The 16,537-nt window shown below is 37.3% G+C and overlaps 1 protein-coding gene across 9 annotated transcripts in view; it reads left to right on the top strand.

Moving 5' to 3' along the window:
- The window catches only part of CNOT1 (CCR4-NOT transcription complex subunit 1), a 74,846-nt gene that overhangs the window by 40,768 nt on the left and 17,541 nt on the right, over window positions 1-16,537 (top strand). For 4 of the 9 annotated variants that reach the window (XM_080937122.1, XM_080937116.1, XM_080937119.1 and 1 more), the window contains 16 exons: window positions 933-1,134; window positions 2,319-2,465; window positions 4,065-4,189; window positions 4,448-4,734; window positions 5,480-5,558; window positions 8,140-8,370; window positions 8,814-8,954; window positions 10,104-10,283; window positions 11,481-11,597; window positions 11,896-12,006; window positions 12,284-12,361; window positions 12,539-12,716; window positions 13,828-13,958; window positions 15,166-15,462; window positions 16,092-16,232; window positions 16,327-16,431. In XM_080937122.1, the coding sequence (XP_080793248.1) occupies window positions 933-1,134; window positions 2,319-2,465; window positions 4,065-4,189; window positions 4,448-4,734; window positions 5,480-5,558; window positions 8,140-8,370; window positions 8,814-8,954; window positions 10,104-10,283; window positions 11,481-11,597; window positions 11,896-12,006; window positions 12,284-12,361; window positions 12,539-12,716; window positions 13,828-13,958; window positions 15,166-15,462; window positions 16,092-16,232; window positions 16,327-16,431 (2,550 nt within the window). The remainder of the gene's footprint in view (window positions 1-932; window positions 1,135-2,318; window positions 2,466-4,064; window positions 4,190-4,447; window positions 4,735-5,479; window positions 5,559-8,139; window positions 8,371-8,813; window positions 8,955-10,103; window positions 10,284-11,480; window positions 11,598-11,895; window positions 12,007-12,283; window positions 12,362-12,538; window positions 12,717-13,827; window positions 13,959-15,165; window positions 15,463-16,091; window positions 16,233-16,326; window positions 16,432-16,537) is intronic. The other 5 variants (XM_080937121.1, XM_080937120.1, XM_080937117.1 and 2 more) reach the window with 3 other exon arrangements.

Below are 16,537 nucleotides of genomic sequence, written 5' to 3'. Positions count from 1 at the left end.
TGTAACATATTTTCCTTCTTCCATAGGCTATAACTGAGAATAGATTTTAATAATCAACTAGAACATGACAGAAAGGACAGATAAAATTTTTTAAAAACCACTTAGGTAAATGAAGAGGGTTTCTTTTTAAAATTAGAGTTACACTTGAGAAAAATAAGCACTGCCTTTGAATCTGATGTGTCTTGTTTGTAGCTTCACGGGCCAAGCAACAGTACTAGAGCATAACGACTTGTTATAACTGGGCTCTTCAGCTCTCAACTGAACTGCTCTTTTAAAAACAAGGTACATTTAAGTTACTCCCTGACATCGCCCACCCCATTCTCTCTGGGAGCAACATATTCCACTTTAGTATCAGATGCACTGAATGGCAGATTGGGGTTTAGGGAAGGAAAAGCACTTAGACTCTTTGGTGTCTACCTTATAAGACATTTGCTTGTCATTTCCCATACTCATAAAGGTGTGAAGTAGTCTCACAACTTCAATACTTGGAGTACAGTTATTAGTTTTTTTTTAACTCTCTGCAAATAGCATATTTTTTTTTGTTCCTTTTTGAAAATTATAAAATTTGGTGGTGTGTTTTAAATGAAAGATTGTTTTAATATGTTGTAAGTAAAACAAAAGACCGAAATTTTGATTTATAATAATGTAATATTTGCCCCGTGTTATTATTAAAAGTTCAGTAGTCAAACAAGAGGGAGAGCAGTTATCTTGTAAGGTTTTTTTTGTCCTATGGCTCTGGTACTTTATGGCAGGGCTTAAACCTATTGGGTATCTAGTATGAATGACTAGCAGACTTGATACTGTTAAAATTGTTACGATTCGATTGTGTGGGTGTTAAAGTGTTTAAATGTATAAAGAGGTATTTTTAGGACTTAATGTATTTTTGCCATATTTGTTTTTCCTCAAAATGTGTAATGCTTGTTTTTCTTTAGATTGACCCTCTTGCTGGAATGGCATCTCTTAGTATAGGTGGTTCAGCTGCCCCTCACACCCAGAGCATGCAGGGTTTTCCTCCAAATTTGGGTTCTGCTTTCAGTACCCCTCAGTCACCAGCAAAAGCATTTCCACCACTTTCAACCCCAAATCAAACAACAGCATTCAGTGGTATTGGAGGACTTTCATCACAGCTTCCAGGTAATGTTGGAATTCTTTGTAAATTCTAGTTAGGGTATGCTAAAGGATTTGGAATGATTCATAAATGAAAGAAAATTGAAAGAAGGCCAAAATGTGGAAGTCTCAGTCCACAGAGAAAAGGAAAAAAAATCGCGTATTCATCATATATTATGTAACAAGTTTTGTGAGCTATAAAAACAACCACAAAAAAGAAAATTAGGCAAAATGTAAAAGACACACACACACACACACACACACACACACACACACACACACACACACACACACACAAAACCCCCCCCACCAAGTTGGGGAGAAGGGAACATACTGCTTAATTTTGTTCCTTAGCTGAGTTACTAAAAGTATTCACCTTCCCCAAATATTAATATTCATAGTATGTCGGCCGTATACTTATTTGTTCCATTTTATTTGTTTGTTTATTGGGTGCCTGGGTTTAATATTGGGCTGGTCATATGCTAATTTGTGAAGTCAGCCTTATAAAAAGACTGCATACCAAATTCAAGCATAAAACCTTTTGAATTCCTTCTCAATAGTCTTGATTTGTAATTTAACAATGAAATACAGATTATATTTTTTTCGTTATACATACTTCTCTTGTGCAGGCTCTAAGTTGTTAGCACACTAAAAGCCAAGGAATAAAGCATATGATGAAGCAACTCAGTGACTGTTACTGTGGTTCTAGACTTGATGAATAATAATTTACTTAAACTGGGCTACTAAAACCTTTGCAACCCAGATGGAACTATTAGGCTTTGTGGTTTTTGTTGTTGGTATTTGCTTGTTGGTTTTAGGGCTAGAGTTGAGACTATTACATAGAGAAATAGTGACTCGTGGTAATTATGAAATAATTGCATGAAATTCTTTAATTTTAATCATTGTAACCTGAGTATGTTGGTATATTCTTTGAGAGCATGCACTTTAAAATCATAAATTTAATAGTATAAATGTTGGGGCCAATGAAATGGTTCAATGGAAAAGGCCTTTGGGCCTGCGAGCCTGGAGATAGGAGTTTGCTTCTCTGAGCCCATGTGAAGGTGATGGAGAAAAGCAGTTCCATGGTTTGTCCTCACCCTCACACTTGTGCATCTGTCCTCATGCGTCAATCATGTGCATACAGTAAGTTTAACTGTTCTTTGAAATGAAGTACTAACTAAACTTGTGGCGGCTGCCTTCATTCTCTCTAGTAGGTGGTCTTGGCACAGGAAGCCTGACTGGCATAGGAACTGGGGCCCTTGGACTTCCTGCAGTGAACAATGATCCTTTTGTGCAGAGGAAACTGGGCACCTCTGGACTCAACCAGCCTACATTCCAGCAGAGTAAGATGAAACCTTGTAAGTGGTAGTGTTGTCTGTGATTGTGAAGTGTGACTGACACGTAAAAACTTAATTTTTTTTGTTGTCCTTAAGAATTATGTACATAAAATTAACGTATATGTTGATAATAGGGTCATTACTCCCTTAGATCTGTCCTTACACTTGTGGGAATACACAAATTCTAATTAATAAAATCAAAGCTATCACTCCACCTGTACTCCTGTACTCTGGATTGCCAGGACAAAATGATAGTAAAATGTGTCCTCATTGTGCCGCCCTGAGAGTAAAAGTAGGGATAGGAAAGGGGAAAGTTGGAACGTACCAGTTTTTCATACACATTTTGCTTGTCACACACAAATCTATTAGTGTAGTTTTCGAGAAGTCAGGAGCCCCAGGTGTGGTGTCACATGCCTTTAATCCCAGCATTTGACTGGTGGATTTCCTGAGTTGTAGGGCCAGCATGGTCAGTGGATTCCAGGCCATTCAGAGCTATATTGAGAGACCCTTTTTCATGTGGCAGAAAGAGGGAAGGAGCAGGATTCCTGGAGGAGCAGCCAAGATTTTAGATTTCTGTTTCAGTCACATTTTTGAAGTAAATAAATATTACTGTGTAGTAAGGATGAAGACCAATTTTTAGGGTTCACTTTTGTAGCAATATTGCCCAAAAGGAAAAAAAGAAACTTTGATTGACTCACATGTCTGTTTTATTCTGATATTGATGATAGAAAAGCATTGAAAACTAGTATGGTGGCGGTGGTGTACATATGTAATGCCTGCACCTGGGAGGCAAAGCAAATTCTAGCTAGCCTGGGCTAACTTTATAAACTATATAACACCCTTAAACAAAGGTGGTTAAGAGCATTGAGTACTCTTCAGAAGACCTAGGATCAATTTCCAGAACTCAGAGGGCAGATCACAACTGTCGAGAACTCTGGGGATCTGATATACTCTTCTGGTCTGCAAGGGCACCAAGCATGTACACAGATATACTTATAGGCAAAACATCAACCAATACTCATAAAAGTAATTTTTTAAGGATGGGGAACAAGACAGGTGTTTGTGCTGCAGGCCATTATTTCCAACACAGGCAGATGGATCTTGAGTTCAAGGCCAGCCAGAGATACTGCCTTCCAATCACCACTACCACCACCACCATCATAATAATAACAATAATGACAACAATGTCCACTGACTTGAAAATATTAGTGTGAAAGGCTTGTCTGAATGTTAATGTTTTTGTAGCATGCTTTGTGTTTGTGTGTCATGTTTTCTGTTCAGTTGTTTATTTATTACAGTGTAATAAAGACTTGGTAATCATGAGTCATGAGTGGGTTTGTTAATGGTAAATGTGTTAGGAGTAGCCTATTGAGCTTTCTTTTTACTGCAGTAGGATTTACTGTAGAAGAACTAAGCAAAGCAACTTATTTAGAAGTCTTTCTTGTCTGCCTGGACAGCTCAGGTTTAAAATCCATCATTTGACCCTTGAACCTTCAGTTTCTTTTATATGTCCACTCTTTCCCAATTAATAGTAGAACCATATTTGTCTGTCTAGCTTTCTGGGGGAATTGAAAGATTTAATTTAAATATGTATACTGAGAGCCTTTTCCTCTTCAACAGCGGACTTGTCTCAGGTGTGGCCAGAGGCAAACCAGCACTTTAGTAAAGAAATAGATGACGAAGCAAACAGCTATTTCCAGCGAATATATAATCACCCACCACATCCAACCATGTCTGTTGATGAAGTGAGTGTTTAGGATTTCTAATTTCCCAAGTTTCATAAACTTGAAATAAGGGCACTTTAAGGTTTTTAGAAATTCACTTAAAATGTAGTATTTCTGTCTTATCTTTTGAAATTTTAATGTTTGTGTTAGGCTTTGTTTTTTTTACATTGGTAAATGCTTTTTTTTTTTTTTTTTAAAGCAAGTCTACCATTAAGGCATATAAGGAATGTTCATGGTAAAGTTTCTTGTGTGTGTTTTGTGTTTATCTTGCTTCTTCAGGTATTAGAAATGCTACAGAGATTTAAAGACTCCACTATAAAAAGGGAGCGAGAAGTATTTAACTGTATGCTGAGAAACTTATTTGAAGAATATCGGTTTTTCCCTCAATATCCTGATAAAGAATTACATATAACAGCCTGCTTGTTTGGTGGCATAATTGAAAAAGGACTGGTCACTTACATGGCATTGGGTCTGGCCCTGCGATATGTTCTTGAAGCCTTACGGAAGCCTTTTGGATCCAAAATGTATTATTTTGGTATTGCTGCACTAGATAGATTTAAAAATAGGTGAGTAGTTAGACTGGCACTTCTTTCTTCTTTCCCAACCCTCATCTGACATTTGGTGATTTCCCTTCTCGACCTTCTTCATTCTGGGCAGTGTCTTTTCATTATGTGCAATCATAGCTAGTGTATATTATACATAATGCATACACTTCCATATCATTCATGTGTATACTGACCTGTACAAACTAAGTTTGTTTGGGCGAAGTAAGGAGCTTTTTTTTTTTTTTTTTCCTTTTCTTTTTTAAAGCAGAGGCAATTTTTTTTTTTTTTTTTTGTTTTTTGTTTTTTGTTTTTTTGTTTTTAATTGCATAATTTTAAGTTACTTTAAAATTTTTGATAGGATCTCTCCCAGTCTGGCCTGGAAATACCAATTCTTAGTCTTTCATGGTCCCAAGTGCTGGGTTTCCAGACCTGTGTGACCATGCCGGGGTGATGGTTTCTTTTCTGTGTGGAGCGAGATTTACGAGTCTTCTTGCCCTTCCTCCCATTTTGGTGGTCATCTAAGTGTTGCTGATTTTTTTTCCCCTGAGACATAGCCAAATTGGCCTTGAATTTGTGCTGTTGGCTGTTAATGTTTTTAAGTTCTGGGGTTGTGTGTGTGTGCACTATTCCTGGCTGGTAGTCTTCCATTTGACATTCTCTTCAAAATAACAGCAGAGAAATATGACTTTCAAAAGTAATGTCTTTAAAAAAACTTTTTTTCCTGCACTAACATGAAATGATGAATGAGCAATCTACTTTTCGGCAGATTGAAGGACTACCCTCAGTACTGTCAGCACCTGGCTTCTATCAGCCACTTTATGCAGTTTCCACATCACTTGCAGGAGGTGAGTGCCCTACTCAAATGCCTGTGAGGAGCATAGGTTAGATCTCCCTTGATTTGTTTGGAGATTTTGTGAGAAATACTAGTAGATTAAGGTGGGTTTTTGTTTTGTTTTAGTTTGTTGTATTATTATTGTGTAAGTGTGTAAGGACATGCACCTTATACATAACTTGCATGGAGGTTTGGATCATAATTCACTCGTATGCTCTTGGAATTCAGCTGATGGTCCTTGGGCTTCCTGGGCAAGTGATCTCCTTACAGCTCTAGAGCATTTGTCTTTTGTTTGTTTGAAACATGGTCTCACTATGTACCTCTAAAGAATTCAAGAATTCAGTAGGTATCCTTGGCTTTCAGAAATTCCCCAGCCTCTGCCTCTAAAGTGCTGAATCTAAGGCATAAGACACAAGGTTTCTTCAGTGATCTTTCTTTATGTATTGTTTCTTGCTCACTTTTTAGCTTAATAATAAACTAGATAAAAATGCCATTCATAGTGTAACAGTTTTGAGCTGTCGTTTTCTTGTTTTAATTAAAAGGCTTTTACCAGTTCTCATGACCTGGTGATACTTTTGTATAGTAGACAGATTTCACTCAGTGAATCTTTGTATATATTCAGAACTTTCCTAATTCTACAAAATAATGGAGTTCAAAGGTTGGCACCTACCTTTAATCTTAGCAACTTCATCTCAAATCAAGGCTGGACTAATCTATATAGTGAATTCTGGTCTATGTGCTGAGTTCCAGTCTTGCCACGGCTATATATTCTGACCCTGTCTCAAGAAAAGCAAAACCCCATAACCAAATTACAGACTCAAAAGTTGGTTTACAAATTGCTTACTTAAGAAGAAAATAATCTTTTTAATTTACCAGCTTAGATTCTGTGGAAGAACTTGCTGGGAGTCAATTTCTACAAAAGTAGACCTAGGAAATAATGCATATTATTTATTATTTGTGTTCTATTAAAATTTGAGAACCCTTTTTAGTGGTTTGTTTTGAAATGATAGACATTTATTAATGCCTCTGGCTTGCATTTGTATATTCAGTTTGAAATGAAACTTGTTTAATCTCTTAGAATTCTTTTTTTTTTAAATATTTGTTTATTTTACATATATGAGCACACTGTAGCTATCTTCAAACAGCAGAAGAGGGCATCAGATCCTGTTACAGATGGTTGTAAGCCGTCATGTGGTTGCTGGGAATTGAACTCAGGACCTCTGGAAGAGCAGTTAGTGCTCTTAACCGCTGAGCCATCTCTCCAGCCCATCTCTTAGAATTCTAATTGTTAAAATTTACATGCAGTGGATAGATTATAAGGAACAAGAACGATCAGTTTAAAATCATCCTAGCCTGCCAACAGTGATTACAGTGTGGGGAAGGGAATTCTCATGCAGCCCCCACTGGCAGTTAATGATTGCTAAGAGGGAGAATTAGTCTTTCCCAAGGGATAAGCTCCCTAATCAGTCAGTTATTTAGTGCCAAGTAGTCAATCCTAAAAACATAATGCAATACTGATTAGACCGAGCAGATTGTATGTATGGGGGGGGGGTACATAATAGTTAGAGGACATAAATTTGAGGTTGCAAGGGTGGTACATAGGATGATGATAATTATATTTTGATAAAAAAAAGTTGCAAACTTTTAAAAATATTCCTGCCTTCCTGTTGATGGTTCATGGGACCAAATAAGACATTCATTCATATGTTTGTTCTCTCTCTCATGCCCTATAAGAAAAACACCTTTTTAAAAACAAGGTGTCACTGTCTTGACTTGACCTCAGAGATCCCCATTACTGTTTCCTCTGTCTTCTATGATTAAAGCTGTGCACCCCTGAACCAGGATTTAACTAAACAACCAGTCTGTAGTTCTAAAATGGCCTTTGACATATCATTTAAGCTGCAAATGGATGCTTCACACCTTTAATCCAATCACTGGGAGTACAGAGGCAGGCAAGTCTCCTTCAGGTCAGTTTAGCACTACATAGTGAGAGCTTGTTCCACATCCCACCCTATTCCCTAGAAGGAAGTATTTTAGTTATTAAGAAGTAACACGTTGTGGTTTTACTTTTCCGGTATGGATGATTTGATGTAATATTAGGAGAACCCATGCCAATCCTCTAACTGAGCTCTGACATGAAAATGAAAATGTGTATTAGTGTTGTTGGTTCCGCTTAAACTGGCTTTTGTAGTTACAGTTCTTCTGTTTCATAAGAGTCTTACTATGAAATGAGATACTTTCTATGAGATATAAAATACAGAGCAGTATGCTGAAGTTCAATCAAATGTAGCTTGACTAAAGTTTGAAATTCTTAAAGAGTTTCAGTAATTTTATTTATACATATCTGAGACTGCTTTTTAAAATTGTTTTGTTTTTTTTGTTTTTTGTTTTTTGTTTTTTTTTGGCCAGGCTAGTTTAAAGCACTTTAACATACTATTTTATCTTTATTGGTGTTGACAATATCCTCTTAGGTATTGGTGCTGATGTAGGACAAGGATTAAAAGAAAATTAAAATTACTCTTATTCTTTCATAAGACAAAAATTGTTGATTTCTATTAAGATGCCTCTATATGTTTCTTTTTGTGCCCATGTAGTACATTGAGTATGGACAGCAGTCTCGAGATCCTCCTGTGAAGATGCAGGGCTCTATAACCACCCCTGGAAGTATTGCACTGGCTCAGGCCCAGGCTCAGGCCCAGGCTCCAGCAAAAGCTCCTCTTGCAGGCCAGGTTAACACAATGGTAACCACCTCAACAACCACCACTGTTGCTAAAACGGTTACAGTCACCAAGCCAACGGGTGTTAGCTTTAAGAAAGATGTGCCAGTAAGTAGGTCTTTTTGCTTTCCCAGTATCTGTTGGTGTGAATATGTAGTAGAGAATTTCTATGTTATTTTACTAGAAGCATAAAGATCAACATTTCTCCTTATATTTTCCAGAGAGCACTATGTAATGCAATAATTTGGGTAATGGGTTTAATGATTTTACCAGTGTAGTTAGTTATACCATGTTTATTTTTCATGCTAATGGAATCTGATCTTTTTAAAATGTTTTGTTACCTTTATATCTTACTGTTTATTTTGTGTGTATGTGTGCTATGATTAAGAGTTAGTCCTCTACTTCTGGTATGTTGGTCCCAGGAATTGAACTTAGGCTGGGCTTGGAGGCAAGTGTTCTTATCTTCTAAGGACTTGCCAGCACTTCTGTTTTCTAGGATTTTTTCAGTGAAACATTTAAGCTACTTTAACAGTGCATATTATTACTTCTAGCCTTCTATAAATACAACAAATATCGATACATTGCTTGTGGCCACAGATCAAACTGAGAGGATTGTGGAGCCACCAGAAAATATTCAAGAGAAAATTGCTTTTATTTTCAACAATCTCTCACAGTCAAATATGACACAGAAGGTAAGCATGGTGTAATAGAATATGAAATGCCCCCTCCTTTTGCTTGATGAATGGAGTGATTGGTATTTGTTTTATTTTGAATCCAATAAAGTCAGGTGATTTGGTTTGTCTATAGTCCAAACTACTAAGGAAGCTGAAGTGATAAGTTTGAGACTAGCTTTTTCTCATGTAGTGATAACAGAGCCTATCTTAAAAACGCCAACAAGCTCAGTTTAAAAGGTATGATTTTAGCTGGGTGTGGTAGCACATGACTTCAAAAAAAGTTTTTAGAAGTATTTTTGTAGGAATCAAGCTGTATCCTTTGTTGCAGTATTATTTTGCAGTGAGTTGTAGCCTTTTGAAATAATGTCATGCTCTCCTGAGAAGGGAAGTGTTCCCTTTCTTCCCTTCCCTTCCTCCCTCCATCCATCCCTCCCTTCTTATTAAGTAGCCCTGGCCAGCCTGGGACTCACCATGTTAACCTGGATGGCCTCTATATTCTGTCTGCCTCCCAAGTGCTGGGATTAAAGGTATGCACTACCATGCCTAGCTTTGATAAAAAGTTTTGTTTCATGTTCTTCCAGAAACTATTTTAATTGCTTGATAGGCCCTGTGAGCACCGTGAGGTAGAGCTTTGAAAAACAGGGAATGATGCTTGCCTCCTATGATAGGACTTTGAAATGACAGTGGGTTTTAGAAGGCTGAGCATGGTGACACATGATGAAATAGAGGCAGAAAGGTTTCTGTAAGTTTGAGACTAGCCTGGTCTATATTGTGAGTTCCAAGCCACCTAAGGGCTATATAGACAGACCCTACCTCAAACAAACAAAAAAGGTAAGTAGGTTTAATCTGTAACTTTAACATGCTGGGCCTTGTGGTGTAAGCTTGTAATACCAACACATGAGAGGGAGGCGGAAGGGAAAGATGAAGAATTTGAGTGATGTCAGCCTGAGCTATTGTATTGGAAAACCCTTCCTTTAAAATAGTCCATACCAGCTGTTAAAATCTGAAGGTTATTTGTTGTTAAAGTGTCATGGGGAAAGGCCAACTCTAATTAAGAAGTCAGATGTTGTGTGGCTTACTTATTCAGAGAACCCAGACTTCATTTTATCTGTTTACTTTTTTTAAATACTAATACTCTACTACTATTTTGTCATATTGATTGTCTAGGTTGAAGAGCTTAAAGAAACTGTGAAGGAAGAATTTATGCCTTGGGTTTCCCAGTATCTAGTTATGAAAAGAGTCAGTATTGAGCCAAACTTTCATAGCCTGTATTCAAACTTTCTTGACACATTGAAGAATCCCGAATTTAACAAGATGGTTTTGAATGAAACCTATAGAAACATTAAAGTAAGAGTTCTTATATTTCCTTCAGTAATTTCTTTAAAGTTGATCTTGGCAGGAGGAATTTGGGAAGATATGTTGTTTCTCTTTTTGTCTGTGGTGGATATCCAAGTTAACATTGTCTGGAATATTAATTACTGGGTTCCATAAACATTTTCAAATTATATTTGTATGAGTGTTTGCACACTCATATACATGTATGTGCTCAGAGCACAGCTTTCAGGGGTGGTTTTCAAACTCAGAATATCAGAGTATTAGCTTGGTAACTGCCACTTTTTCTTGCTTCAGACATAACCGTATTTGTTGCTTAAGTATAGTCCCTCTTTAAAATTTGTTTTCATCCTTACATGTATGACTTCAGTTACATTTAACACTACTCTGTATTTCTGTGGCATGCCATCTGTTGACCTGTCATGTCTGTGGGTATGTGACACCACTTCTTATCTCTTTGAAGATTAGGTGCAACAAGTTCTCATGTCTCTAACCTGGTTTTTAAGAAATGGTCTTACAGAAAATTCAGTATTTGTTCCATAAAGGTTAAATGTTTTATTTATAAACTACCATTTATTTTTAGATAGGAAATTTTGTAAGGAAGCAGTACAAACCAAATGGAATGGGATCCTTTATTTCTCAGTAGCATAGCTGGCTTAGGAACTAGCACTATATTTAAACCTATGAATGGGAAATTTCCCCGTTCTTGGTTACGCTGTAGTGCAAAAATAATTCCTGGCTCTTTGTTGCACAGCTGACTCATGCCATTTTGCTGTTGCTTTATGGAGTTAAGGAACATTAACTGTTAAGCTTTATTATCTTCTATAGCAGGAATTGTAGTCTTTGGAATTTTCCCATATACTCTGAGGCAAATTTTACTAATAACCATTTATTTGTCTACTTTCTTTGTCATGCTGGGATTCTGATTCAGGATCTTGTACATGGTAGCTAAGTATTCCACCTAGCAGACTCTTAAAAACATTTTTCAAAGGTAATGTCAACAGTTTGCTAATGAAGACAGTAAGATAATACCAACATGTTACATGGGAGATATATACACACATACACATACATACACATACATATACATACATAATACACTTTAGGTATATTCTCATAATTGATTACTTTTAGTAAGGGCAGTGAAACTCAAATCGAGAATTTCTTTTATAAGCTCATTCTCTTTTATTTATAAATCCTATACTATTGCAGGTGCTGCTGACATCAGATAAAGCTGCGGCCAATTTCTCAGACCGTTCTTTGCTGAAGAACTTGGGACATTGGTTAGGAATGATCACATTAGCTAAAAATAAACCCATCTTACACACAGTGAGTTTTATATGTTTAAAACTTGGCTGGAAGAAATGCTTTAATTGTCATTGGGATTTTGTAAGACTTAATCATGTTTGGATTCTTAATTCTATGCCCATGATTTCTTAGGCTCTTTCAGGATACAGAAAAGCCAGTGGGGTGTGCTTTTTGTCAGGCATGAGTTAAATAATGTATTGATTGTATTTTGGGAGATGAACTCAGTGAGATACCATTTCTAGGTTCTTATTTTGCTTTTCCCTGAGGGCTTCTGGAACAGAATAATATCAACTTCTCAAATTTTGTTTTAAACTTCTAGGACTTGGATGTGAAATCTTTGCTGTTAGAGGCTTACGTTAAAGGACAACAAGAGTTGCTTTATGTAGTGCCCTTTGTCGCCAAAGTTCTAGAGTCCAGCATTCGTAGTCTGGTGAGTAAATACTATTCATGGTGAGTTTGTGAGGGATTGTTAAGACAGTTCTCAAGAGATTATAGCTTTGTTCTTATGCCCATATTGTTAGTTCAATAAGTCCTCCTTAGTTGATCCTAGATAATATGTAATAAATTAGGTGAAGTTAGGTGTTTTTCTGGAATGTGTTGTATCTAAGAATGAGGGTTTTGTCATGGTCATGTTTTATTTAATTGTTTAAATAATATAAAGTAAAGGTTTGATTTAGAGCTGGATTAATATCGTAGTTCTTCTTTAGGTTTTTAGACCACCAAACCCCTGGACGATGGCAATTATGAATGTATTGGCAGAGCTGCACCAGGAACATGACTTAAAGGTAAAATAATTGCTTCTCTCTTAGAGAATTCTGTGCCTTAAGAGGATTGACCTTTGCAGTAGAGATAGACCAGTACAGGGGAGGCAGTGGGCATTGCATCATTGGCTTGAAGGTAGGATATATTATACACAAAGCTCAAATTTTCTCCTCTTCTAATTTAATACTGGAATTATGCAGTTAAACTTGAAGTTTGAGATTGAGGTGCTCTGTAAGAACCTCGCATTAGACATCAATGAGCTCAAACCTGGAAACCTGTTGAAAGATAAAGATCGCCTGAAGAACTTGGATGAACAACTCTCTGCTCCAAAGAAAGATGTCAAACAGCCAGAAGAGCTTCCTGCCATCACAACAACAAGTAAGTGCAGAACCTTCTCAGATACTAGTACCACTCCACATAAACTAGTAACTATCCTACACTGTGTACCTTCAAATTATCAAGTGTGAGTACCATTTAAGGGCACTTACTAGATTTTCTCACTATCTCTTAAGATAATATTGAGCAAATATATGAGTAGATGAATTGCCCTTATAACCTGGACAGCTTATCTTTTTTTTTAAAATTTATTTTATGTATGTGAGTACATTGTCACTGCCTTCAGACACACCAGAAGAGGGCATCAGATCCCATTATAGATTATTGTGAGCCACCATGTGGTTGCTGGGTTTTGAACTCCGGACCTCTGGAAGAGCAATCAGTGGTCTTAACCACTGAGTCATCTCTCCTGCCCTATTATCTCTTAAAACATTGAAGTATCACAAGTACTTGGATGACATAATAGTCTGCTTTATTTCTTAAGATTCAATGTTTGCCAGATCAGTCATGCCTACAAGGAGAATGTTATCTGTATTAAGACAATCAGGACCAGGATAAGGGGGTATAGGCCTCTAATCTTGAGAAGCAAAAGCCAGGAGGATTGTGCTTTAGGCTAACTTAAGCTACATGAGTTTGAACTAGCCTGGGACCCTGTTTAAAAGAGTCAAGAGACAGGCAGACACACAGTGCACACACAAAGACTTGCATACTACCTCACTGGTGATTGGAGGGGGAGTGGCTCTGGGAATTGGATGTAGATATATTAAGCAGTGAGGAATTGTTAGAATACACCAACCAGCACCCCACAATTCTTTCTTCCCCACCCTTGGCATCTGACAAATTCCAAGTGAACCTGGTAAAGGCTAGGTTGAGAACATGTACCCATAACACTGCCAGATATTTAAAGCTTGGCCTGCTTAATACAGGATTATCCTGGAAATGTTCTTGTGCTATAGACACTGCTACTAACAGACATATAGTTGGCTCATATTTCATATAATAGCAGAATTTCTGTATCAGAATGGGAAAATATATCAGCTGCTCCTTCTCCAGTGTTGAGACCAAGTTTAAATAGATGAGATCCATTTATTATCCAGCTATTTTTTTTGTGTACAGTCAATAAATATGCTATTATCTCTTACTTTACATGTAGCAACTTCTACAACACCAGCTACCAGTACTACGTGTACAGCCACAGTTCCACCCCAGCCACAGTACAGCTACCATGACATCAACGTCTACTCGCTAGCAGGCCTGGCACCTCACATTACTTTAAACCCTACAGTGAGTAAAAATGGATCATTCTTTTAAAATACTGACTTAGGTGTTGTACCTGAATGCATGCCTGTGCACTACATGCTTGTTAGGTACCCAAGGTGGGCAGAAAAGGACATCAGATCTCTTGAAATTGGAGTTACAGATGGTTGTGAGTGAGCTACCATATTGGTTCTGGGAATCAATTCCTGATCTCTCTGTCAGAGCGGGAAGTGCCTAAACACTGGGCCATCTCCAGTTCTCAGAATTCTAGCTTGTGGCAGAGTGAACTGTTGGTTACTTTTCTGTTTACTAGCTTTCCCTTGGGGGTTTTTTCCTTTCTTTCTTTCTTTCTTTCTTTCTTTCTTTCTTTCTTTCTTTCTTTCTTTCTTTCTTTCTTTCTTTCTTCCTTCCTTCCTTCCTTCCTTCCTTCCTTCCTTCCTTCCTTCCTTTCCTTTCTTTCTTTCTTTCTTTCCTTTCTTTCTTTCTTTTCTTTCTTCTTAGAAATAGGGGACCTATAATGTATATATTCCAAATAGGCAATAATTTTAAATGGTAAAGATTTCTATTTTTTCCTCTTACTCTACCCCACAGTGATCTAATTATACCAGGAATAAAAAGCACAATTTTAGATAATCCATGCATAGGTCAGAAAGTTCATAATGTATACTGTAGTATTTTTCTTTTGCCTTTGTTGTCATGCCACTTTGGCCTGCTATTAAGCCATTTCTTTTGACAGACTGCAGTTTGAATATACAATTTTTAATCCAAAGTTCTTACATTTATTTCAATGGCTATGAGTGTTTGGCCTTTGTGCATGTGTGAGCCACGTGTGTGCTTGAGGAGGTCAGAAGGGGGCACCAGATCCCCTGGAAATTGAGTTATGGACCATTGCGAAGCTGTCATTGAGAGCTGGGAATTATATCCCAGAGACTCTGCAAGAACAGCAAGTGCTTTTCACCAGTGAGCCATCGTCTGAAATCACCTTTTCAACATTTAATTTAGCCATATTTTAACTTAGATGTGTCTATAAGCAAATAATTTGTGTTCAGTGAGCAGTTTTCCTGTTAAAATTGAAAGGGATTAAAAGGATAAAAATGGATCACAGGTTATACTGAGTTCTTTTTTTCCCCTAGCTTCTAGGGGTTTTATTAGTTTTATATGAACTCTGTGGTTTCTGTAGCATTGAAGGAATACCAGAGTCAGACATGATTTCTATCTTTTTTCCTCCTTCCAGATCCCTTTATTTCAAGCTCATCCACAGTTGAAGCAGTGTGTTCGGCAAGCAATTGAGCGAGCTGTCCAGGAGCTAGTCCATCCTGTAGTGGACCGATCAATTAAGATTGCTATGACTACCTGTGAACAGATAGTCAGAAAGGACTTTGCTCTGGATTCTGAGGAATCTAGAATGAGAATAGCAGCTCATCACATGATGAGGAACTTGACAGCTGGAATGGCTATGATTACTTGCAGAGAGCCTTTACTGATGAGCATATCTACCAACCTAAAAAACAGTTTTGCCTCAGCCCTTCGTGTAAGTAGAATAATTAGTGTGCTATGAAATATATTACTGGTCTGTAAGAGTTTGGGCCTGTATAACTAATTACTACTTGATCCTAAAACAAGCTTTTGTGCATGTATGTGTGTATTAGGCAAACTCCTCAGCATTGAAGGACACTTCCAGCTCTTGGCGTCTTTTTAGATTCTAAGTTGTGCTAAGGCAAAGTGTCACATTTGCTTCTTTTGTATGTCGTTTTGTGATTGGTGCTATTTATCAGATACTCATCAGTACCCTAGTATTTTCTTAATAGAACTGAAGATTTTTAAGTTTGGAGCCAGGATCTCACATATAGATGAATTTAGATGACTTTATATGTATCTATAGTCACTTAATTTTGCCTCTTCAAGTAACATTTTAAGTCTTGGGTATTATATTAAGGAGTTCTTGATACTTAACAATTACCATGGTGTTAACTATGTTCACCACAACCTAGTGAAATGTTTAATAATATTTTCATCTTATATGTGGATGAATTATGAATATTTGGAGGTATGGGCTGGTACATAAGTAATACCAGAAAATGGAATGAACTGTTAACTATACTGCATTTTCTGTTACACATTTCTAAATTGCTCTTTTCTTTTGTCTTGTGTTCTCAATAGACTGCATCCCCACAACAAAGGGAAATGATGGACCAGGCCGCTGCTCAGTTAGCTCAGGACAATTGTGAATTAGCTTGTTGTTTTATTCAGAAAACCGCAGTGGAGAAAGCAGGCCCTGAGATGGACAAGAGATTGGCAACTGTAAGTTTCTAGCATGTGTCTTTAATGTTGTAGTTTTTTTGAGTCTGAAAAGGTGTCTCATAACAAGAACCTCAGTGACTTTTTTTATTTGTAGGAATTTGAGCTGAGGAAACATGCTCGGCAAGAAGGACGGAGATACTGTGATCCTGTTGTATTGACATATCAAGCGGAACGGATGCCAGAGCAGATCAGGCTGAAAGTGAGAATTAGGCTCTTGCCTCCTTGCTTCACCTTTGCTCTCCTTGTCACTGTAGTACGAGCTTCTTGTAAGGACTGTGGAGTGTGTCTAAATACTGCTGCTGAGG

The sequence above is a fragment of the Micromys minutus genome (genome assembly GCF_963924665.1).
Source record: "Micromys minutus genome assembly, chromosome: 24".
Taxonomy (NCBI): Eukaryota; Metazoa; Chordata; class Mammalia; order Rodentia; family Muridae; genus Micromys; species Micromys minutus.
This window is presented reverse-complemented; position numbering and strand designations above follow the sequence as displayed.